A 22,054-nucleotide genomic window follows, 5' to 3' on the forward strand; every position below is an offset into this window, starting at 1 on the left:
CACATCGACATGGAACAAGATGGTGATAGTCCCACTGTTCGCACTATGTAATGGCGCCTAGGGCATGGTCTCAACTTCCGTCTCTAGCGGCTATGGATGGGAAAGATAAAGATATCGTTTGAGCTGTTATTTTCCTATCATAATATGAGATCCTTCGGCAGCTGAAATCGATACCTGACTGAGGAAAACCGTCATGAATTGTCTACCAGCTTCCTCGTCTGGTATTGGCTATCAGACAGCCCCCCACCGGCACGTAGAACGAACGAATCCATACGTTTGGAGCTTCAGGATGCGCCGGAGAACCGGTGAGCAAGCTCCTCGTCTTCCGTCGCCTGAAAGTTTGATCTGGAAAAGGCAATGCATGCATGGTGAGTTTACCCAAAAGTGAAAATGGGTCCTTTTGCTGGACAGGTCGAATTCCCAAAAAAAAAAAAAAAAAAAATCAAGGTTCATCCAATTGAGAAACGCCGTCATGTTTCCCGATACTCCCGGGAGTTGCTGCCTTGATGCTAATTATATACCTAGGCTTTCAAATACCCAGTGGTCAACCGAGGAATGGACGTATCCTCATCTGCCTTGGAAAAGCCAGGCCTAAATCGAACGGAAGGAATCCGGGGTATGTATCCCATGTCCAGTGCGTCACCAATGAGCGCAGAGGAAACAGATGTACTGTATGCAGAGTTTCAGGGCGGCAATTTATGCTACTGGCCGAGACTATTGAAATTCTGGTGCGGCGGTTCTCTAACCAAACGCCTTTATGGAGTGCAGCATGCTTAGGACAGGGTGGCTGCCACAACCGACTGGAACTCTGACAAGTGTAGCGAACAGCTGGTGCGTAGGCCATGTAGACGCCGCGTGATTTGTTTTCGCTTGCCACGACCTCTGGCAAGCTTTCGGTTTGTTTTGTCATTCCGAGTAGAATATAAACTGTGGGAGTGAATGTGACCTGGGACGATTCCCAGATCACGTATTCTAGGCATAGAAAGCCCAGGCCTGTGCGTATTTAGGGTTCTCAGAAGCGATCTCCGCGCGCGATCTTGGAACAGTCCACATCTAAAGTTGCTGGAGCGTTGGGATAGTAAGCCTGCATCCGACGAGGCGTAGGGGAATCATGCCTGATTTGTGCATTCACCGCTTGAGATCGGGAAAGAGAACAGAAAGTGATAGCCGAGAATCCCAAGGATCTGATGGCAACCAAAAAACTAGGACCGCTCAGGTTTCTAAATCCGGACGCTGGAGCTGGGGATATTTCGGGTGCCATGCAGTGCCGACGAACAGCTGGCGTTCGCGAGCTTCTGGGGCTAATGTTCTTTAAATACGCAACCCTGGTTCCCTTCCCTCGTTGCAAGTGCCCAGTATACTTGTCGGATAGCAAAAGCTCTGCTGGCTCTGCTTTCCACCATGGGAATCCCCCAGTATGACGAGGTGTCGGGCAATGACCCAAGACCAGATATTGCCGAAGAATCCATTCGACGGTTTGGGCCACTGAATACTTTGGACGATTTGATCCGCTTGCGAGCAGCAGATGCAGTCCAGGAGCCGATACTCGCCTATCCCAGACCGCCGGAAAATAATACCGTCTCCTATGAGTACTTCACCGGCGAAGACTTGGATTGCCTGGTTGACCAAACCGTGTGCCACCTGATGGGCTGTGGGTTTAAGCCGGTAAGTCCTAGTCCAGTCCGTTGTCAGCCCATTGAAAGGATTCCTCGAGGAGGGAGAGAGTGTGTGACTGAATGTGGCCGTAGCCCCAGAAAGATGGAGAGATCATTGCCCTCCTTACGCTTTCCGATCTCAACATGGTATTTACCTTCTTCGCCCTGAGCCGCATGGGATACACCGTGATGATGCTCTCTCCACGTCTGTCTGCAGCGGCCTGTGTGTCCCTGCTCGAGACAGTAGGTTGTGAAACGATCCTGTACGGCCGGACCCCCCAAATCCGGACGACCATGGGAGATATTCTCCGGCTGAAGATTGTGACTTGTCGGCCCATCATCGAGTGCCCTGATCGGGAAGAAGCTTCAGACGGTCCGGCCGTCCTGGTGCTCAACCGCAGCCGCAACCGTGAGGCCCAACGGAACAAGATTGCCCTCATTCTTCATTCGTCGGGCTCGACTGGCACCCCTAAACCCCTGTTCTTAAGCCACAAGGCTCTGATGACCCATCCGCTGCGAGGATTGGGCCTCACCTCGTTTAACTCGCTACCGTGGTACCACCTCCATGGGTTGTCAACCGCATTGCAAGCGATGTATATGAGAAAGGTAGCCTTCATGTGGGATGCATCCCTGCCTCTCACGGTTCACTCAGTGGTAGCCGCTCTCGAAGCAGCCCAGCCAGAGTCGGTCCAGGGGGTTCCATACCTTCTCCAACTTCTCGTCGACAGTGCAAGAGGCTTGGATGCTCTTCGATCCTGTAAACTTGTTAGCTACGGCGGTGCGCCTTGCCCGGATGACCTGGGGGATCGGCTAGTCGCCGAGGGAGTGCGATTTGGAGGATCCTTCGGCTTGTGAGTATTCTTCCAACATGTGGAATTTGTTTTTTTTTTTTTTTTTTTCTTTGTCTTCCTACGAGGTTCCCCTTCGCCCTCTGACATTTAAATAGAACGGAAGCTGGTCTAGTGGCGGAATCCATATCCCGGCCAGTGGACGATCCGGACTGGAATTATATGCGATTCTTCGAGAACATCCGACCGTATGTCTGGATGAAGCCGATAGGAAATGAGCTCTACGAATGTGTATACCTATCCGGTCACCCGGCGCTTACTACATCCAATTCCAACGAGCCCCCCGGGTCTTATCACTCGCGGGACGTCTTCTCGCCCCATCCCAGCATGCCCAACAGGTGGAAGTATATCTCGCGGCTGGACGATAGAATCACCCTGCTGAATGGGGAAAAGGTGCTACCGCTCCCCATCGAGGGCTCGATTAAGCAAAGTCCGTTGATTCAAGAAGCCGTCGTTGTCGGGGTGAGCAGGGCCATGCCCGGTCTCCTCGTCTTTAGAGCCGAGAGCGCCCAGCATGTCGCCGACGAAGACCTTTTGGATCTGATTTGGCCCACGGTTCAGGACGCCAACACCCGCGCCGAGCAGTTCTCCCAGATTACTCGGGAGATGGTCTGCATTTTACCTCGGGGCTCTGTCTGTCCGCAGACCGATAAAGGCTCCATGATCCGCGCACAGGTGTACGTTCGATACGCCGCCGCAATTGAGCAGCTATACGCGCAGCCCGAGGAGCGTCCAGAGGGAGCCCTGCAGCTTGATCTCGACGCAACCGAGGCCCACCTAATGCAGCTCTGCAAGACGGAGCTGGGGTTTCCGATTTCCAGCAAAGACGCCGACTTCTTTACCGAGGGAGTCGATAGTTTGAAAGCAATCCATCTGCGGAGGCTGATTCTTCGAGACTTCAGGATCGGAGCCGGGAAAGATCTCGGCCAGAACATCGTTTTCGAAGCGGGGAGCGTGGCGCGGTTAGCAAAGCAAATCCGGGTCCTACAACAGAGTGGTTTGGCTGCAGACGACGAGGAGGATCCGGTCTCCTCCATGCAAGGGCTGATCGAGAAGTACTCGTCATTCCGAACCCATTCCCCGAACCCGGATGCAATATCCACTAGGAAAGGCGTTGTATGTTCTCCCCCTCCCTATCATGCTTCAAAGCTCCGCTCGGCTAATGCAGTTTTCCCTCGGTAGATTTTGACGGGAGCAACGGGATCCATTGGAGCGCACACGCTCTATCGGCTCCTAAATGACGAGACCGTGTCGGTGGTGTACTGCCTGACAAGACGGAACAACCCCAAACAAGCAATCCTTGACGCTCTCGCGCAGAAAGGCCTCAGGGTCTTGGAGGACCGCACGAAACGGATCGTAGCGCTGAAGAGCGCGCTGGACCAGCCCGACCTCGGCCTGGAGAAGAAGAGTATGATAGAAGAGATGCGCCAGTCGGTATCCCTGATCATCCACACGGCGTGGCCCGTCAATTTCAACCTCCCGCTCCTGGCATTCGAGCCACATATCAGGGGGCTATACAACCTCATTGACTTTTCGTTGACGGTGAATATGCCCGCGCCGGCCGTGACGCTTTTCTGCTCGTCGATCTCCACGGCGTTGGGCGCGCCGGCACGCGAAATACCAGAAGCCCCGATCAACAGCCTCGACAGCGCGCTCGAGATGGGCTACGGCCGCTCGAAATTAATCGGCGAACGGATCGTCAGCAACGCCCGCCAGGCCGGCGCGAGGGCCTTCTCGCTTCGAATTGGCCAGGTTTCAGGCCACTCCAAAAGGGGCCGGTGGAACGACTCCGAAGCAACCCCGTTGATGATCCGGTCGGCATTAACCCTCAAGGTCCTGCCTGCGCTCGATACCACCTGTTCATGGGTCCCGGTGGATAAGCTTGCCTGTTCCATGTTGGAGATTGCGCGAGCCTGCTCCCTCAATCATTCCTCTGACGATGGTGCCGAGTTCGGGGACGATTCAGTGTATAACCTGACCAACTCGCGGACCTTTGCCTGGTCTTCCCTGCTGGATACCCTGCGCCGCAATGGGTTCGCATTCAAAACCGTTCCGTTCAATGAGTGGCTGCAAAGGCTGCGCGAGAGTGCGGCCCAGGGCGAGGAGCTGATCAACCCTGCCGTAAAGCTAGCAGATCATTACGAGTCCATGTACGGCGGCTCGTCGGCGGCAACGTCGAAAACCTTCCTGACGGAAAAGGCAGAGAGAGACAGTATGACTTTGCGCAATGGGCGTCTGAGAATCATCCAAGACGGAATCCTGGCCCGGTACGCCCAAGATTGGCTGAAGCGGTGGAAAACGGCCTGAGTTGGTGTCTGATGACGACGATGATAATGCTGATTTATGTCCATATGATGCCGATACCGATGCTGACGGCCGTGATTCGGTGCTGATTTGGTGTGTGTCCTATAGTGCTGTCTGTCTCTTGCTCTGGTTTTACTACCTTGATGCTGTTCTTTTTTTTCTCGCCAGTAGTCTCTTGAATCCTCGCTATTAATTAACTTGCGTGTGATGGAGTAACAATTGTATAATCGACAGTGAAAGACACTCAACGTCTGGTCATTCTTTTCTATATAATCAATTATCTAAGCTAAGGGCGGAAAAAAAAAAAAAAAGAAACTGAAAGGAAGCGCGAGCCCAACTCAAGAACCAGCTATGAGAGCGAAGCGAGCAAAGCAACGACGATGCCACCAACGATTCCCGCGGCGCTAAAGGAAAGCTTTCCTGCTGCGCCGGTGAACACAGGACTGGTGGGCACCGTGGCCGACGCTTCGCTCTGAGTACCGGTGGGGAGATCGTCCACCGTCCCAGACGATGAGGAGGTAGTCACGGCGGGAAGGCTGATGAATTGTGTTGAGGATGGCACAATCACAAAGCTGGGGGTCGGGGAGCTCAATGAGCCAGCGGAAACGGCGCTCTTCGACTGGGAAGACAGCGATACGCTTGAGGATTCAGCGGCGTGTGAAACCGCCTGTGCTGTGGGGACTTGCAGGCGGCTCTGGCTGAGAGGGCAGAGCTTGGTTGTTAACGTTACATAGCTGGTCATGGTGGACACGGGTTCGGAGTCCTCTGGCTCTGCCGTCGAAGGAACACTAGAATGTCTGCTCACAGTGGCTGTAGTCACCGAAGTCTCGGGTTTAGCGACTGTTGATGTAGTTGTTGTGCTTTCCAACGTCGCTGTGCGGGTTGTAGGGGAAGTGGCAGAGCTGCTACTAGAGGTACTAGAGGCGCCAGTCTTGTATACATTGAAAGAGTTGATTTCCCAGTATGATTCCTTGAAAACGGCGGGATTCTCGGCCACATAGTTGACGCAGCTCTTCATCGGGCTGCTAGAGTCACTCATAGGGCATTCGCTCTTGCCGAACACATTTCCAGCCCAGTCGCCGCAAAAGGTAGTGTCCAAAATGAACTTTTGCGACGAGAATCGTTGGCTGAAATCACAGGTACCCTCCAGATGGGCCATGGGTGTTCCAAACTCAGTGGTATTAGGGCTCTCCTTGGTGATGGAGGCCGGGATCGAGGATCGGGGGAAGAACCAGATTTTGATAAAGTCCGAAGCCCACTCCATGGCGTACACGCCGCCATTTTGCGAGTTGAACGGCGTGCCGAATGACCCTTGCGCACCGTCGACGACACAACCGATGGTCCCGGAGGCCTCCCCACACTCGGTAGATGTGATGTTACCGGACATATCATTGTTACCGCCCACATCGCATGAGCCGCTGGTATGGAGGACGATCTCGTTGGCCTCGTTCTTATTGACTCCCTCGATGATATCAATTTCGCCATCGTTGGGCCAGTTCGGGCCCACGGACCAGAATGCGGGCCATGTTCCGCAGATGCTGCCGGGCATGTGCTGAATATCTATAATATATAGTCCCTGCTCATAGTAGTCCTTGGTTTCAATCCGCACAGAGTCACGGCCGGGGCCGTCCACGTTGAGCACGGTCGTATGGTCGACGCCCATGTACAGGCCTCCCGAGGAAGTTATGTCGATGAGACCTGAGTCTTCCGCGTAGCTCTGGTTGACATATGTGACAAATCCATTGGTAGGATCACTACCTTCATAAACGTGAAAATGATTGAGGATGTTTCGGCCCTTGAATGTTTCTTCGAGGTGGTAAGTTCCTTGGGTCGTGGCCAAACTAGGTAGAATGATGGAGGCGAAGGAGACCCATCGCACACTCCGGCGCGAAGAGAAAGACATTGTAAAACGAAAGTGACGCTGTCAAAGAGGATAACAAAATCGCAGGGGTTCAAAAAAAGACCGGATATGGCAACTTCCCGGGACGGAGCACTCAACTGCTCTCTGGATGCCAGAATTGAAAAGGCAAAGGATAGAGAATGAAGGATGACCGTCAAGGCCAATTCAACTGAATTCACAAGGAACGAAAAATGCAGAATCAATCCGCAATGATAGAGAAGGAATGTGGCAAGGAAAGTAAGGGGAAAAAACGACAAAAGGAAGAACCGAAGCATGCAAGAAGAGCGCGGCAGGGCAACGCCCATATATTCACATAAACTTGCAAAGGTATGCCAGGATTCGACAGCGGATGCCGGTATCTCCAGCAGCTAAAAATGGGTCGAACAAATCAGAGCCCGCAGCGAGCAACGCATGGCGACGGGCTTCGGTGGCTCATTCCTTGTCGAGGCATGTCCGGCTGGACCGACGACCAAGAGGGCGCTATTCAGGATCCACCGGGCAGCCGTGAAACATGGCGACAGTTGATATGAAACAGGGGAACAGCCAACAGGAGGCCATTCACGTCGTCGTCTGGCAAATGGGAGACAAGTCCCTTCAATCCATCACACCACTTTCCCCCCGGCCAGTACAGAGTATGTATGATCCGTGAAGATTTTGACTGGGAAAGATAGTTCCTAGTGGTATTCGATAGCTCCTAGTGGTAATAGGATAGTTGGTGTAAACCCGGCAACAAAACATTCCTCGTCTGTAGAGAAATGACCAACCAGCACGGCATGGCCACTAACCAGACTAGCCTCTCGCGGCCACCTAATTATATCTGTATTAGTCGTTTCCTAGATATTGTCCGGTACTCGAGAGTGAGTCAAGGTCGAAATGGTGAAAAACAGTCGGTGGAGAGCTGCTCGTCCGGATTAGGGCAATGAGAGGAATTCTAGCGAGTAACAGGCGGGAAGATGATCAACCCCCGAAATGAATGGACGGAATAGAGAATTCCTACCGAGGACAGTTTCTCGCAGTCTGTCCGGAGTATTGGGAATGAACGGCTCTTGATTTTTGTTAGTTGAAGTTGAGAATCTCCATTCCATTATAAGCGAATCCACGCCATCTCATCTACCACACTCCATTCCAGCCTAATAGATCTAGATACTTTTGATTAAGTTCCGCATGGCGCCTAAGCTGTATCGTATCTTATTCGAACTTTTCTACCCGTGCATATGCCTTTCTCATGGAAGTGCAACTTGAAAGATTAACCAAAACACCATGTTGTCTGTTCGTATGTCTGGTGAACAGGAATTACCCGATTCGAGACGGCAAGTAGAAAAAGAGTTATATCGCGATCGAACGAGGATAATATTCTATCAATGCAAGTTCGACAGTTTGACAGTGATGCGGCAGATATTGTGAACAGGAGCAGGTATATATCAACATAGCTCTCTGGCCAGCCATACCTTGCGTCTCCAGTTTCAATTGGCTCCGGGTACATATTAAGTCAAGACCATATCGGATTCTTAATCTATGAACGGTTCCATCTTGAGCCCTATGGTCTGGCTGAACGATACCATGGTTGACTTCTTCTTCATCTCTCCATCCGATCGGTTCGACAGCCTATCGGAAAGCTGAGATGGACATCTCCACCAATGGAGCGGCAACCATCTTGGTCTGAGCTCCGACCGTATCTCGCAATTAAGAATGCCAGAAGCTGGTGGTCTGTATGCTGCCTTCAACCAGCGTTGGACTACGCTGTCTTCCAGGCCGACGAACCAGACGTCTCGGGTTGATTCCAAAAGTGAGAAAGAAGGGTATGTAACCTAAACCAAAGACCGGAGAAGATCAGTAGTTTATACCTATATGACAATTGTACAACCCTTTCGAACATGCCTGTTGCATCTGAAACCGCCACTTTCATCCACGCAGTCATGTCGTTCGACTGGAAGGATTGGGTTCCCACATGGCGCATCGCTTTAATCTCCAACCAAGACCCTGAACCAGACCCGGCTCTGTGGCCTCGTTCATTGGATACGAAGCCAGGGTTGGCGTCGCTGAGATGGCCCTGCTGATATTAAGGATTCTTGCCATGAACTCCTGCGTGAGATTGCTGTCCGGGGACGGAGTAGATCTGTCATTTACCTTGATCGGTGTCCTCCAGTTTGGCTTGCAAGCAAGGGCGTGTTTGTTTAAAGATTGAAATCCTCTGGATGAGGCCAAGACAGCCCACCCAGCAGGAAACAAAGCATTTCTCAAATGAAGCGGCTGACAGGGTCATCCCGTTGTGTGATCTACACAACATTCCACCCCGTTGCAGCAATATCGAAATAAGGACCAGCACCGAAGACAAAGAATCCAAATGCCCCGACCCTCTGGTTCTGAGACAAGATCTAGATCGATTGCAGTGAATGGTGGCAAGATGCAGCCATGAAACTTGGTCCCCTGCAGCAATGAAACATGTCCAGTTGAGCCCTAATTCACCTTGGCTCACCTTGTTCACTAAGCGCCGACTGTGTCCCACCTGGACTTGACGGATGCCTATATAATTCATAGAAATCCCCTTCTCGATCTCGGAAGAAATCAGCAGTGCTTTTCTCTTCTAACCCGGTTACATTCCTTTCCTTTACATTCATTTGTTGTTGTTGTTATTTTCTTCTCGTACACTCCTTTTGGCCCAACTTATTTCCTCCCCATGCGTTTCCTCAGTCTTTCCCTTTTACTTCCACTTGTGGCTGGCCACACAACTTTTACTACGCTCTACGTTGACGGCGTCAACCAGGGCGATGGCGTCTGCGTTCGTATGAATCGCGACGTCAGCACCGCTACGTTTCCAATCGAGCCTCTGGCGAACCGTGCGATGGCTTGCGGTATTAACCCCCCCCCCCTCCCCCCCCGGCCGGGGGATATCCCATTTGTATGCGAAGCGCAGTATACTGAACAAAAGAACCAGGTTATGATGGTGAAAAAGCCGTAACCCGAGTCTGCTCCGCCAACTCGACGTCAACGCTCACCTTCGAGTTCCGCGACTATCCCGATGCGTCCTCGCCGGGCTCCATTGATCCCAGCCACCGGGGTCCCTGTGCAGTGTACATGAAGCGCGTCGACGACGCCACCGAGGACAACAACGCCGCAGGCGATGGGTGGTTCAAGATCTGGGAGCTGGGCTACGATTCGCCCTCGGGCAAATGGTGCACGGAGAAACTCATCGACAACAACGGGCTGCTCTCGGTCGAGATCCCCGCCGACATCCGGGGCGGGGATTACCTTGTCAGGCCCGAGTTGCTGGCTCTGCAGTCGGCGCAGGATACGCCGCGCGATCCGCAGTTCTACGTGGGCTGTGCGCAGGTGTTTGTGCAGTCCGACGGAGACGCCCAGCCGGAAACCGTGTCGATCGATGAGAATACCTACAACCTGGACATGGAGGCCTTGACGTACAACATCTTCGAGACGCCCTTGAAGCTGCCCTACCCGTCGTTCGGCCCGGCTGTTTATACGCCTGGCAGCGCGAATCGCAGCGGCGGCTCCACGGAACGCAAAGCAACGGAGTCGGTGCAAACGAAGGGGTTGAAGCCCGAAGGGTGCATTCTTGTTCGCGATGACTGGTGTGGGTTCGAGGTTCCGTCCTACGATACTCAGGATGGATGCTGGGCGGTTCGTATCCAATTTTCCGGAGTGATTAGAGATGCGTTTTCAGCTAACAGAAGAAAAAAAAAACAGTCTTCCAAGCACTGCTGGGATCAGAGCGATGTCTGCTGGCACACCGCGCTCCCGACCGGAAACAAAAACTGCGAGATTTGGCAGCAGAAGTGCACCACGATCGACGACAACTGCTCCAGCGGAGATTGGGTTGGACCTCCCAACGCGGGCAAGGATCTCACGCCCGTTGCCGGGAAAATGGACGGCTCGATGAAGATCTTTACCAGGGGAACTGCTATGAATCTTCATCGCCGCCGCAGAGTTGCAGGCCACGCATAAGACACGACAACCTGCGACATACAACTACACAAGACGGGGGGAGGGACCTAGGCCGGTTATATTGGTTATCTCGTAGAGATCATGTACTGTACCTACACTCCGTATGCTAGAAGGAATCCCGATCTCAAAAATCTAGTCTCCATGGACTGCAGCATCCGGGTCAGATTGGCCCTCGATTTCCGTAAGAAAAGATTGCTCTGGTGGGACAATCCAAGTTCACGCTCTGCATCCTTCGCTTTGGGCTGACAAGCGAACTAATCGTCAGCGCCCAACCGGATGGTGAAACGCCAATAAGACCGAAATCAATCCGGAGGGAGCGAAGCGCCTCGTAAACTGGAAGCGATCTTGACTTCCCCTTTGCCAGCCAGCCACTTGTTCCAATAATCAGGCATCAAGAGTCATGGAGATTCCGGTTCTCGACTACCAGGATTTCGCCAAGGGGTCCCAGGCCCAGCGAGACACTTTCTGCCAGCGTCTCTTTGCGTCGTTATCCTCTGTGGGGTTCGTTAAGATCCGGAACCATACGATTCCAGAAGAGGTGGTGGAGGAAGTGTTTTCGTGGGTGAGTGAGTACATCATATCATATACATGGTGGGTGAGCTGTACTGGACGATACATTTACTGATGATGAGGCCACAATTCAATATACGTATATATATATATATATGTAAGACAGAGCCAGAAGTTCTTCGCCATGCCACTTGAACAGAAAGCCAACGCCGCCCATCCGGCACAAGCAAATCCACATAGAGGCTGGAGCCGCGTAGGACAGGAGAAGCTCTCCGTCATCACGCAGGGGAAAGCCATATTCGATCTCAAAGTATGTACTCTGCAGGACATACATAGCTCATGAAAGAAAGCCAAAACCAAGACCAAAAAAAAAAAAAAAAATTCCAGGAATCCTTCGACCAGGGCCCTCAATCAGACACCCTCTACCCGAACATCTGGAATCAAGAATCCGACCTCCCTGGGTTCCGCGCCTTCATGGAAACCTTCTACGATCGGTGCCATGAACTCCACCTACAGCTGCTCGCAGCCATTGCAAGCTCCATGTCTCTCCCCGACCAGTTCTTCGTCGACCGCTGCAGCCAGAACAGCAGCGAGCTTCGACTGAACCATTACCCGGCCGCGAAATGCAGCGACCTGCGTGATGGCGCCGTGATGCGCATTTCCAGCCACACGGATTTCGGCACCATCACCCTGCTGTTCCAGGATTCTACCGGCGGGTTGGAGATCGAGGATCAGCATTGCCCAGGCGCTTATATACCGGTTGTGCCGCCGGCTTCCCTAGACAGGAGCCCGGCGGAGATGATTGTCAATGTCGGGGACTGTTTACAACGGTGGACCAATGATCATTTGCGGTCGGCAAATCACCGGGTTACATTGCCTGTTGGGTTGAAGAGGAACGTCGCGGGCAATGTTGTTGGTGGACGAGGTCAGGGCGAACCTAGGGAAGATATCGTGGTTCAGGACAGGTACTCCGTGGCGTATTTTGGGAAGCCAAATCGCGATGTCCTGGTTGGCAGTATCCCGGCTTTATTGAAGGACGACGAGGAGGTAAGGTATCAGGAGGACATTACCGCGTGGCAGTACAACCAGTCTCGATTGTTGCAGACTTATTAGTTTGCGAGGTTTAGATAGAGGTAGTGTGCTACGTGCTCCTGCGAACAAACACCAAGAGAAGACATAACTCGCCGACTGTAAAAGACTCTGAAAAATCGGAAGATTGGTTGATATATCGCTATGTACATGAGAATAACCCATCCTAACCTAACCCCAATCCTGCCCAATGCCCAAATTATGCTTTATACAAATATCATATCACATAGCTCATGAGTCCGGCTCATGAGTCCTGCCGGGACTATTTCCATTTCCCGGATTCTCAACAACATTGAGTTCAATATCATCCGGTGGCTTAGCTACCATCGTCGACCCTGACTCGAGGGACGCATGTAATGTTTTACGGTCTTCTTCGGGTGATTCCTCATCCACCGCAAACCGTACTTGACCATCCTCACCCACGAACGTCCGGAACCCGTACTTCTTGTCCAGATTCTCCAGCTTAGTCTGTCGCTGCGCGTTTGTCCACCCATAGGTGCCTCGGAAATCCTGGTTCATGCGACTATTGGCGATCCACGGCATAACAGAGCCAATAGACCGCGGAATTCGAGGTCCCTCAAACCGACCGCGTCGGATGCCAAAGACAATCAGTACAATTAGAGTATCCAAGCCGATGATTGTCATGGAAATAATGAGGGAAGATATAGATGGTACCATACACCAAGCGGTGTAAAGTAAGGTGGCATTCTCGGCGACACGGCGATCTTCGACGCGTTGTAGGTAGGTATCTCGCCAGAGGGAAAAGTAGGTACTGTAAACCCATTGGTATACAGTTTGAGAGAGACTCATTAGGCGAGAGGGATCGAGGTGGGTGATAGGTGCGACATCGCGCTTGTAAAGTTGAGCAACCAGAAACCCAGCCCAATCATATGATGACACATATGTTGCATTTTTCTCCTCAGTTTCACCATAGAAGCTTTGCGGGATGGCGGCAAACACTTTGTTGAACTGGCCGAGGCTGACGGTGGCATTCCGATACATCTCGCCTGAGTCGATAGTGGCTTCCGGCATTGGGACATGACTTTGAATCTGACCTCTTTGGTCGAAGGTGATCGTAAAGTTTTGCAGCCGGACTTCGGGTTCACAGTGCAGCGCAATTGTATTGCTGTCAGTAATGGCCGAGGAGGTTGTGTAGTTCCATCGACCAACAATCATCACGGTGTACGTTTGGCAATCATCATTGCCGTCATCAGTCGCGGTCGGTGAAAGGAAATTGATCGAGAGCGCAAATTTATCATCCGAATCACCAGGAATGGTCATCTTCACCATGCACTGTTGAGTGTCATTGCCGAAGGTATGGTACTCCCAATGTGGGGTGCCATCCAACCACCTTAAACTTGAGGTTATCGACAGAACTTCGCATTTCAGGCTTGCCCCGATCCCTAAGGTGGTTGCACTGTACAGGATGTCTGGGTCAGGGTCTCGAATCCCTATAGGAGCAAAGGAGTGATTCGCACTCGTCCAGGAAAGCAAGGGGACGCCACTGGTGATACTCGTTTGGATTAGATCATATTCGGTAAAGTCTGCGGCAAAGTCGGTCTGTCGGAAAACAGAATAACTATAATTCGCGAGTAATGAATCTGTCGATACAGTAGACTCCGTCAACTGCTGTGTGAATATGCCACCAGCAACTACAGTCAGTCCTGTGTTGGCAACACAAGCAATTGAGACCAGTCCCAGGAGAACGTGCCGTTTTCGAATGGCTTTGGGAAGCACTGTCCAAGGGTTTTGACATGCGTAGTTCATCGTAAGCGAGTTACTTGTGGTGGCCTGCCCGCGCTGAAGATGAACCCATGGTTCCAGGATACTAAGATTCCGGTGAATCGACGAGCAGAGCGCTCCAACCGATGAAGCCACCATGGATGGAAGGAGGGAGAGCACAACTTGAAGAAAACTAGAACCCGACTGGCTCAAATGCTGTAAACCACCGTCCTTGGCGAGGGAAGAGATAATCAAACTCATAGCGACGATTACGGCAATGAGGAAGAGAAATTCGGCAATAAAAAATGGGATGACCAAAAAGTGGGGTCGAGGGTCGACTCGGGGTCGTTCTCTCTCTTCCAAACGAAGGGGAGAGCCTAGAAGGTGAGAGACAAATCAGTCTTCAGGCTACACAAGCCATTTGAATTCAGTACAGAAGTAATTGGAAACCCACCATCGATGGTCATCATCTCTAATCGCCACCCCAAAGGCCCATTAAACCATTGCAAATGACAGTCATGAAGAAGGCGACGAAGTTCGCGAGTCGAGAATTGGTGGAAATCAAATCGCGGATCGGCCAAAACATTCGACGGACCGAAAACATCAGTTACCATGCTGCAGATGTGGCCTATCGAGCCGGGGTCACTTTGGAGAATATTGGGACGGTTGTAGTAGTAACGGATCATTATGAGGACGAGAATGATTCCTATCCCCAAGATGCCTGCGGAGCAACGAGCGACAAACGAGACAACGGCAATGGCAACCTGGCGAGTCGACCGGTAAGCAGGGACACTGACCGGTGAAGCGTCTGGGTTGAATAATCGGCTCATTGTAAGAATAAAGTTCTGCTTCACGCCTCTCCTTACTTTGGTAGTAAATTCGTCCAATGTCATGGCTTTAGATGTATCCAGCACCAGAACAGGATCCAAATCTCCCAGGTTTTGGCTGATCACCGGTAACTCTGTCAGTGTGCGCTCTCCTGTCGTCTCGTTGATCTGCACAAAGAGCATATCGCTAGTGTACGGGGCCCGGTGTGCCAAGAGACTCTGAAATGCGTCGGTGTTGAATACTGACGATGGCAGTTCCTTGATCGTTTCGTGCAACACCCTGGTGTTGGTGATCGAGCTGTTCGCATGCATAGTAATCTCTGCAGCCGCTTGATAGTACTGAATACCGCAACCAAACAGAGTTGCGGATGAGTTGATATTTGTCAATGTATCCAAGGAATTCGAACCCAATTGGGTGGCATTGACGGATAAGAGAACACCAAAAAGGTCAAACTGATTGCAGCCAGTAGAATGGAAGGCTTTATTCGCTCCCGAAGATGTATAGGCAGTATCCGTCGACTTGGGTTCCCAATATCGAACTTGGAGAAAATCAGTGTCCGGAAAGAACACATTGTCGTAAGAGAAATCCACAGTGCAATTCCCGTCCGGGTCGGGGATCTGTAGTCCTTCGACATCCCAAGAAAGATTCGTAGCGGTATTATTAACCACCACGGGGAAATCAACATCAATCAGTACATCGTCGCACGTAAGGGAGGCGTAGTAGATAGTTTGATTTAGAGTCCACACAGTAGTTTCCCTTTGGTCATCGGACGGGATTTCGACTGGAGCCACGGCGTATTTACCTGACCGAGATTGCTGCAAATCCGAATTGGCGGTAAAATAAGCGTCATAGATATCAGTTTCACTATTCTCCTGGGCAGCGATCCAACTGGCTTGGGTGTTTAGATCCACCAGGGTTGACCAAGTATTCATCCGCTCGCTTGATATGATGGTAACCTCTCGCAGTTCGAACAGGGCACTATGCAATGCGGGAAGAAAAATGCGGATAAGAAGGGTGACAAGCGCGACGGACAGTACCACCCAATGGCCTCGTTTCGCAGACATTATCGGAGTGATGAAACTCTGGCCAAAGTTATAATTGATGAAAAGCACCGAGGCAGGGCATCCTTCGGATCGTGATAATTGGAAATATGGTTCGAGACGTAATACATCGAAGTCGATAAAGGACCAAAAGGTAGCGATAAGGAGGGCGATAATAACGGGCACATAGTTGTAGGCAAATGATTGGGAATTGGACACATCGTCGGTATCCGGGAAGAAAACCAGCCCTCCTACTCGGTCGCTATATTGACGCAGGGCTTCGAGGGTTACCAGCATAAGAAGCATAAGACAGGCAACGAGGGCAAGGTAGTGCGTGCGTAAGGAAACCGGACGCCATCCGGCCGGATGGAGGTGCCGGGGATTGCCAGCAGAGCCCGGTTGGCGGAAGGCCCAGTAACGATCTGAAATGCGAGGCGCCAAGACAGTGAGTGAGTGTTGGATTGGGCCAAGAAGCGACGGAGATTCCTTACCAGTGATATGCAACCAGACGTTGAAGAGCTTCTTTGATAAGCCTCGAGACATGGTCTACTAGCCGCATGCCTCCACGGGACGAACAACCGGTGTCTGGTCGGGGAGATGACAGACAAACCCTCCCCAGAATTCACTCCGACGTCGAGGCCCAGGACGACGGGTTCATGGTAATCTCCAGCAGCAAGGATGGGGGAAAGGCACCATGACGACTTCCGGTATAGGATTCTTGATGATCAGCATGCGCCAGGTGATGGACGAGCGAAGCGACGATGGAAGCGAGGATGATGATGGCGATGATGGTGGTGATGATGATGGTGATGGGGAGGGGAAGGAAGTGGAACAAAGATTGATGGGCAGAGGAGAATCTGGTTTAGGGGCCGGGCCTGGCGGTTTGCGTTTTTCCTATTTGGGGTTAGGGGTGAGATCCTATTGGCCAGTAACCAGACAACCCCTGTCACATTCACCAATCAGCGATGAGGCCGCTCACGTGTCGATTACCGAATACCGACCTGTATTCGGGTTTCAGTCTGCCGGGCCGAAATTGTCCTATCAGTTTGGCAGCTGCGGGGTATTTTTGGTACAGCTTCGTATCCGCCGCTCGTATATCGCCTATTGCCTACCAGCTTAGGTACCTTAGGTACTACGGAGTACCGGTAGTACCTAACCTCCTACATGGAAAGATGACGGACCACACAGTATGCTTTTTCATTTGAATAGAGAATCTTCCACTGATGTTCTGACATGGCATGAAAGCTCAATCCAGTGGCGATGCAAAGAGTCCCTATCCAGTATACGATTGATGGTATTTACGTCAAGTCTTTTAAGGATCATGGTTGAGATAATTCAGTATATGAGATCGAATATGAATTGCCCGTCAATGACTAACAGGTATCTACTAACTAACTAGTAGGTAGTATGGCTATCCAAATGGACACGAATACTTACAACCTAAGCAAACAATGGCGTAGGCTTCATCACATACAATAGAAGCGGTAGAGAAGATGATTCAGGGTAATTGAATTGAATTTGAGGATGTATGTCCAGCTCTAGACTGGTGTTGTCAATTCGGAAATCCCCTACGTACTCCTTGCGCCACGTAATTATGACTTGGTGCTGTTGATTGATGACATTAACTTTTCTCATCCGCACACTGATAATGCTCCTACTGGCGTTATTTCTCTCCACCTGCTTCGTCATGCAACGGAGTATCTAAAGCCACGGAAAACAAGTTGGATTTGAGGGGTAGTGGGACCTGCCCTTGTGATATCTCCTCGACAGCACGTTATAGAGGAAGATATCCTCTGAAAGCTAGGGTTTTTTTAATAATCATAGATATATATCAATATATATGCACAATCAGAATAGTAATAGTTTTGTATCCCGTCTGATTAAGTATCGTGGTTGAATTTGCACCTCGGGAACAAACTGGGTTGTGGATCAGATGCATGGGAACCAACCAACCCCTTCAAGGCGGCGATATCAATCTAAAAAGTTATCAGTAAGAGTCTTGAGTTTTGGGAAAATGGCCCTCTCATTTATCGATATCTGAGGTTGCGAAATTTCAAAACTCACAGTGTACTAAGTCAGTCTCCTTGTTTTACCATAGAACAGACATAGTTCGACTACCTTTGCGGAAATCTTCTGGGACACCCGACGGTACTCCGTAAAGGGGTCGTGTTGGAGTCTACGGAGTACACCCCCTGCAATTATTCCAAATCGCCAAGCTGGTTGGTTGGCAATTCATTTCCACTATGGAGATAGCCAGAGGAGGGTACAAAGCATTCTAGAGTCTAGACTGACATGGGTATTTGGTCCTGGAGCTTCCAGGCTAGAAAACTTAAACCAGGGAATAATCTCCTGATACAGGCCCCGAAAGCCAACGCCACAGGGGTTAGATCGATCAACGTCGTGCTATTCCATATTCGAGGAAAGATAGCGATGGAAAACCTGCTAGGTCTAGACTGCTAACTATGGTGAGGTCACACCGTATCTGCACTGCCGCCAATGAGCGTGCGCGGCGCGTCCGACTGCGTAGAGCAAACCTTCAGCAGCTTGGGAACTACCCACTGATAATACATGCAGGAAGCATGCCATCAGCGGAAATAGTGCGGGTCTTCTGCATCTAGAAGCGCCTTTCACCGCATTGGAACCCCTTCAAGTCTTACGGTGGGTGGGCGTTTGTAGTAATGTGGACGATCTAAGAGGTCTAGCTGGACCCATTCTTAACGCTCGTGCACGGATAAGGAAGGTGGCTTTTTAAGGATAACTGATGGTCGGTAGCCGGGGCTGATAGCAGGATTTATCTGGTCGTCGAGGATCGAGACGTTCATGCTGGTGAGGGCAATAGCCACCACCCTGTCCCCGCTTGTGGCAGCAGTCACTGACGCTATTGGGCTTGAGTGGGAAACCAAGCCTGTCAATTGGGATATAAGTATGCCCAAAGCCAGCCAACTGTGGTTGACGTCCCCTGAAGGGCGGTTTCCTCTACGAAAGAAGAAATGGGGGATATTTCTTCAAGCTCCGGACGGCGTTCATCGGAATACCGTGGCTGAACCGACCCATTGCCAGTGGAGAAGCAGCAAGCAAGCTAAGGCGACGGCTTTTATCTTCCGTAGAACTTAATATTTGTAACGAAGCTAACGGTCGACTCGGACAACTGCGATCTCGACGCAGATAAAACGGGACGGCTTCCGCTGTCAATCGAGGACAGCCCATCGTTGGTGTAGGCGTGCCGTTAGATTGGAGTGACAGTCACAATACGAAACAATCCTGGAGTTCCCCCCTTGCTAGTGTTGGTGCAATTTGGCAGCCTAGCTCAACGCCTTTACCCAATGAAGCAGGTGTTGCGAGAGAGAAATCCTCTTGTGCTCTATAGATGTTTCCAACACCGGTATCCTTTGCGTTGATAAAATGGTTGAAACAATTATAAACAGAAACTTTAGAGCTTGCAGGTTCCCTCCTCATCCTAATTTCGGATTCTTCTTTCCCATTTCCCCTGTACTTCCAGAAAATAGGACCTGTTCAAACACTCACTGCTCGATGATCTACCAGGTTGTTCTAACAAGATTTACTAGCGTCTGTTCTTAGGGCTCGGTAGTCACAGGGCGGTTCCCGTCTCATCTTGATCGATAGAACTCTACACCGGATGACTCGCTTTACCCCCCCCCCCCCATAGCTGTAGCTAATGAGGTTGGTTGGTTGTCAAGCTGGTTTCGTATTCGGATTATGAAACCGGAGTCGATACTATCTATATATTAGGCGGAAAAGGTCCCCCCCCCCCCCCCCTTTTCCACTGACTGGACGGATTCCAGATTCAGAACCTTCAAACTAATGTAAGAGTTGCCCGTTAGAACGAGGGATCGCCGGAGATCAGTTTGGGGCGAAAAGCTGACAGATTGGCTAGTGCATGCGTATATTGCACGCCTACTGGCACAGTGGACCTATTAAATCCCCGACGCAACGACTTCTTAATCGCAAAGCTATCCTCTCGTAGTGGGCAGGTGACTCTTTTCATGCAATACCCTGGTAGGCCTGCAGATCAAGATGGTCCCTACTTCTATTACATCTAAATCATCTCTGGTCTGGATTTCCGTTAAGAGCCCAGTTTGCCCCGCAGAAATGAAGTGGACTCTTTGGAAATTGCTTTTACCACTGTGCTCGCGTCATTGGCCCGCCAGGGAAACTTCCGGAAAGAGCATGCCGCTATATTTGTGTTTCTGAAGCAGCGAAACGCCTCCTCTAATATGAGAAATGGCGGAGGGATGGAAAATTCGCGTCCGAAGTAGTCTCCCCTAGAGGCCGCATTGGCCAAACTTAATTTCCCAGTGAGTGATCTTCTATAAATCCTTAGCTGCATGTATATCGAAGTAGTCGAAGGGGCACAGTCTTTCAGTACCTCCGCCGCTTACGATCTCCTTCAATATATTTATGCCCAAGGATCTCTCACTTGCGACCTCTTCAAGATTGGCGGAACCCTCCAGTGAAGTGTATCCCTCTTTAAACGCTCGCTGCCCAACAGATGAGCTGTCGTCGGAATCTTTCCATAGAACCAGCTTGCAATGACTTCACTATTCGAATCCGATTATGGGACAGTGGCCCCATTCTTCCCGCAACAGACCTCCGAACAACAACGGATTCCGTTTGTTCCGCCAGACTACTTCCTGTTTCAAGGGAGTAAAGAGACTCCAGGTTCGCCGCGACCTCCCTCCCGTTAACTGTGATAAGAGTGCTGACCAGAGGCCCAGCGCTCTCATTCGTACCAAATTACCCACATGGGATCTATCTGAGATCTCTCGAACATGTCCAAAGTGAATATGACTGCTTCGTGAACAGCGTCATCAGCAATGTACTCATCCGAGTAGAAGATGGATCGATGCTATCCCCACCCGCACATGATGAGCAACTAGTGATGCCTAATCAATATCCCGTCCCTGCCCCTATTCTTGTTCCACCCTGTTGTGATGATCTCATGTGGGGGTCGGACCTGTCTTTTGGGCCGAATGGTTACTTTCCATTACAAGACGCACCATCACCGTCTGCGATGGAGCGGGATATGCTGTATATGTACACAAACTCCCTTCGGCCCATAACTCACCGGCCTGCCACGGCCAATATGCGGGTCGAAAACACAATGCACGAAAAAGAATGGAGCCCAAGCCCCGACATTTCTGAAGTCACCCGGGGAGGAGTACAGAGTATTACGGGAAAGAAACGCAGGAGGCTTCTGCATATCATTGCTGAGCGGAACCGACGCCTCAACCAGAACAAAATGTACGAAGAACTGTATAGAATCGTCCCCGGACTGGATCATGATACAAGGTCAACCAAAAGAAAGGTGTTGACGCGAGCCGCAGACTGGCTTGAAGAGCTGATCGAAGACAACAAGAAGCTGCAAGAGCAGCTGATGCAACTTGCGTCCCATCCTCGGTACGGTTGAGGGTCCGATTTCATGAGAGAAATTCAACTTGCGGCTTGCGGTGTTAGGCGTGTGGGACATAGATGTTTCTTCAGAGGATGTGCGGGCACGAACACTTTTGTCTTGATACCATAGTGATAAATTAGAACGACATTGTTTTTTTTTTTTTCTTTCTTTCTTTCTTTCTCACAGTCCGGAGTATCTATAAAGCAAAACTCCTTATCTACATGGTATTTACCCCGGATTATCAGGGTGGAAGGGGTGATCCTGGTATAACTGTAGAATTCATCTTGGCCTACCGAGGCAAGTATATTGATCTGTAGGGACATATGTGAGCACAAGCCCCAAAATCTCGAATAAGAATGACACTGGAAGCAAATCACCCGACCCGTCCCGAGGATGGATTCATGTCCGTCAAGCCCGTAATCCCACCGAAGCTCCTGAGTGGTGTCGTTCAAGTTAAAGGTTCGCCCTAAAACGGTCAGCGCTCGTCGGCCTTCCAGGATACAGCTCCCACCTGCGGGGTCCCACAGCCACTGAGGGAAATATCCTTGTCTATTTTCCTAATGTTGTTACCGCTCAGGAGGGAAATCCAGAGGACGGTGGTCTTTGCTTCTGACCATGCAGTCGTCTTCCTAGGAGAACGAGCTGTGCTCCGTAAGCACCGACGATTCCCCCACCCGCCATTGAACCCAAAATCTGGCGGGTTCGCGTCGACGACAGCTTTTACTCTGTCTTCACCTTCTGCGCTGCATCCCGTATAATATGGGGGTTAAATCCCCGTCACCTTG

The 22,054-nt window shown here is 51.0% G+C and overlaps 9 protein-coding genes across 9 annotated transcripts; 6 read left to right on the top strand and 3 right to left on the bottom strand.

Moving 5' to 3' along the window:
- Positions 1–521: 521 nt before the first annotated feature.
- On the bottom strand, positions 522–1,261 carry P175DRAFT_0528093 (uncharacterized protein; the record flags this gene model as incomplete). The annotated part of the gene is made up of 3 exons (XM_040899579.1): positions 522–669; positions 747–993; positions 1,045–1,261. The coding sequence occupies 3 exons, from the start codon at positions 1,259–1,261 to the stop codon at positions 522–524; spliced, it is 612 nt and encodes a 203-aa protein (XP_040755991.1).
- Positions 1,108–4,983, top strand: P175DRAFT_042274 (uncharacterized protein). Its single transcript, XM_040893111.1, has 4 exons — positions 1,108–1,665; positions 1,749–2,506; positions 2,602–3,619; positions 3,686–4,983. The coding sequence occupies exons 1-4, from the start codon at positions 1,402–1,404 to the stop codon at positions 4,808–4,810; spliced, it is 3,165 nt and encodes a 1,054-aa protein (XP_040755992.1). The 5' UTR covers positions 1,108–1,401; the 3' UTR covers positions 4,811–4,983.
- A 446-nt stretch (positions 4,984–5,429) lies between these two features.
- eng2 (putative GPI anchored endo-1,3(4)-beta-glucanase) lies at positions 5,430–6,710 on the bottom strand (the record flags this gene model as incomplete). Its single annotated transcript, XM_040893040.1, has 1 exon — positions 5,430–6,710. A coding segment is annotated over one exon (1,281 nt), but the record flags the coding sequence as incomplete, so codon positions are not given.
- Positions 6,711–9,280: 2,570 nt separating this feature from the next.
- P175DRAFT_0450328 (lytic polysaccharide monooxygenase auxiliary activity family 9 protein) lies at positions 9,281–10,793 on the top strand. The gene is made up of 3 exons (XM_040894461.1): positions 9,281–9,559; positions 9,643–10,343; positions 10,410–10,793. Exons 1-3 carry the CDS (start codon positions 9,385–9,387, stop codon positions 10,665–10,667), a joined length of 1,134 nt encoding a protein of 377 aa, XP_040755994.1. The 5' UTR covers positions 9,281–9,384; the 3' UTR covers positions 10,668–10,793.
- Positions 10,794–11,011: 218 nt separating this feature from the next.
- On the top strand, positions 11,012–12,290 carry P175DRAFT_0470866 (isopenicillin N synthase family dioxygenase; the record flags this gene model as incomplete). The annotated part of the gene is made up of 4 exons (XM_040895062.1): positions 11,012–11,229; positions 11,344–11,487; positions 11,565–12,074; positions 12,108–12,290. The coding sequence occupies exons 1-4, from the start codon at positions 11,068–11,070 to the stop codon at positions 12,288–12,290; spliced, it is 999 nt and encodes a 332-aa protein (XP_040755995.1). The 5' UTR covers positions 11,012–11,067.
- Positions 12,272–16,665, bottom strand: P175DRAFT_0553891 (DUF3433 domain-containing protein). The gene is made up of 3 exons (XM_040900519.1): positions 16,348–16,665; positions 14,443–16,278; positions 12,272–14,365 (listed from the first exon to the last, which is right to left on the bottom strand). Exons 1-3 carry the CDS (start codon positions 16,397–16,399, stop codon positions 12,498–12,500), a joined length of 3,756 nt encoding a protein of 1,251 aa, XP_040755996.1. The 5' UTR covers positions 16,400–16,665; the 3' UTR covers positions 12,272–12,497.
- P175DRAFT_0528100 (uncharacterized protein) lies at positions 16,551–16,976 on the top strand (the record flags this gene model as incomplete). Its single annotated transcript, XM_040899580.1, has 1 exon — positions 16,551–16,976. One exon carries the CDS (start codon positions 16,551–16,553, stop codon positions 16,974–16,976), a length of 426 nt encoding a protein of 141 aa, XP_040755997.1.
- A 1,376-nt stretch (positions 16,977–18,352) lies between these two features.
- On the top strand, positions 18,353–20,443 carry P175DRAFT_0553892 (uncharacterized protein; the record flags this gene model as incomplete). Its single annotated transcript, XM_040900520.1, has 8 exons — positions 18,353–18,369; positions 18,431–18,518; positions 18,629–18,959; positions 19,022–19,070; positions 19,660–19,680; positions 19,752–19,873; positions 19,946–20,129; positions 20,199–20,443. The coding sequence occupies 8 exons, from the start codon at positions 18,353–18,355 to the stop codon at positions 20,329–20,331; spliced, it is 945 nt and encodes a 314-aa protein (XP_040755998.1). The 3' UTR covers positions 20,332–20,443.
- Positions 20,133–21,551, top strand: P175DRAFT_0538517 (basic helix-loop-helix domain-containing protein). The gene is made up of 2 exons (XM_040900329.1): positions 20,133–20,536; positions 20,593–21,551. The coding sequence occupies exons 1-2, from the start codon at positions 20,407–20,409 to the stop codon at positions 21,282–21,284; spliced, it is 822 nt and encodes a 273-aa protein (XP_040755999.1). The 5' UTR covers positions 20,133–20,406; the 3' UTR covers positions 21,285–21,551.
- The last annotated feature ends 503 nt before the right edge of the window (positions 21,552–22,054 follow it).

This window comes from Aspergillus ochraceoroseus (genome assembly GCF_002846915.1).
Source record: "Aspergillus ochraceoroseus IBT 24754 chromosome Unknown P175scaffold_1, whole genome shotgun sequence".
In the NCBI taxonomy this organism is placed as follows: domain Eukaryota; kingdom Fungi; phylum Ascomycota; class Eurotiomycetes; order Eurotiales; family Aspergillaceae; genus Aspergillus; species Aspergillus ochraceoroseus.

Bases quoted from the DNA above. Each gene is read 5' to 3' on its own strand.
- P175DRAFT_0553891 (XM_040900519.1), bottom strand. From the start codon at position 16,399: ATGTCTCGAGGCTTATCAAAGAAGCTCTTCAACGTCTGGTTGCATATC. The intron at 16,279-16,347 runs GTAAGGAATCTC...CTCGCATTTCAG, and splicing joins CGTCTGGTTGCATATCACTG to ATCGTTACTGGGCCTTCCGC. The intron at 14,366-14,442 runs GTGGGTTTCCAA...CTCACCTTCTAG, and splicing joins AGAGATGATGACCATCGATG to GCTCTCCCCTTCGTTTGGAA.
- P175DRAFT_042274 (XM_040893111.1), top strand. From the start codon at position 1,402: ATGGGAATCCCCCAGTATGACGAGGTGTCGGGCAATGACCCAAGACCA. The intron at 1,666-1,748 runs GTAAGTCCTAGT...ATGTGGCCGTAG, and splicing joins TGGGCTGTGGGTTTAAGCCG to CCCCAGAAAGATGGAGAGAT. The intron at 2,507-2,601 runs GTGAGTATTCTT...ACATTTAAATAG, and splicing joins TTTGGAGGATCCTTCGGCTT to AACGGAAGCTGGTCTAGTGG.
- P175DRAFT_0450328 (XM_040894461.1), top strand. From the start codon at position 9,385: ATGCGTTTCCTCAGTCTTTCCCTTTTACTTCCACTTGTGGCTGGCCAC. The intron at 9,560-9,642 runs GTATTAACCCCC...CAAAAGAACCAG, and splicing joins GAACCGTGCGATGGCTTGCG to GTTATGATGGTGAAAAAGCC. The intron at 10,344-10,409 runs GTTCGTATCCAA...AAAAAAAAACAG, and splicing joins CTCAGGATGGATGCTGGGCG to TCTTCCAAGCACTGCTGGGA.
- P175DRAFT_0538517 (XM_040900329.1), top strand. From the start codon at position 20,407: ATGACTTCACTATTCGAATCCGATTATGGGACAGTGGCCCCATTCTTC. The intron at 20,537-20,592 runs GTTCGCCGCGAC...CCAGAGGCCCAG, and splicing joins AGGGAGTAAAGAGACTCCAG to CGCTCTCATTCGTACCAAAT.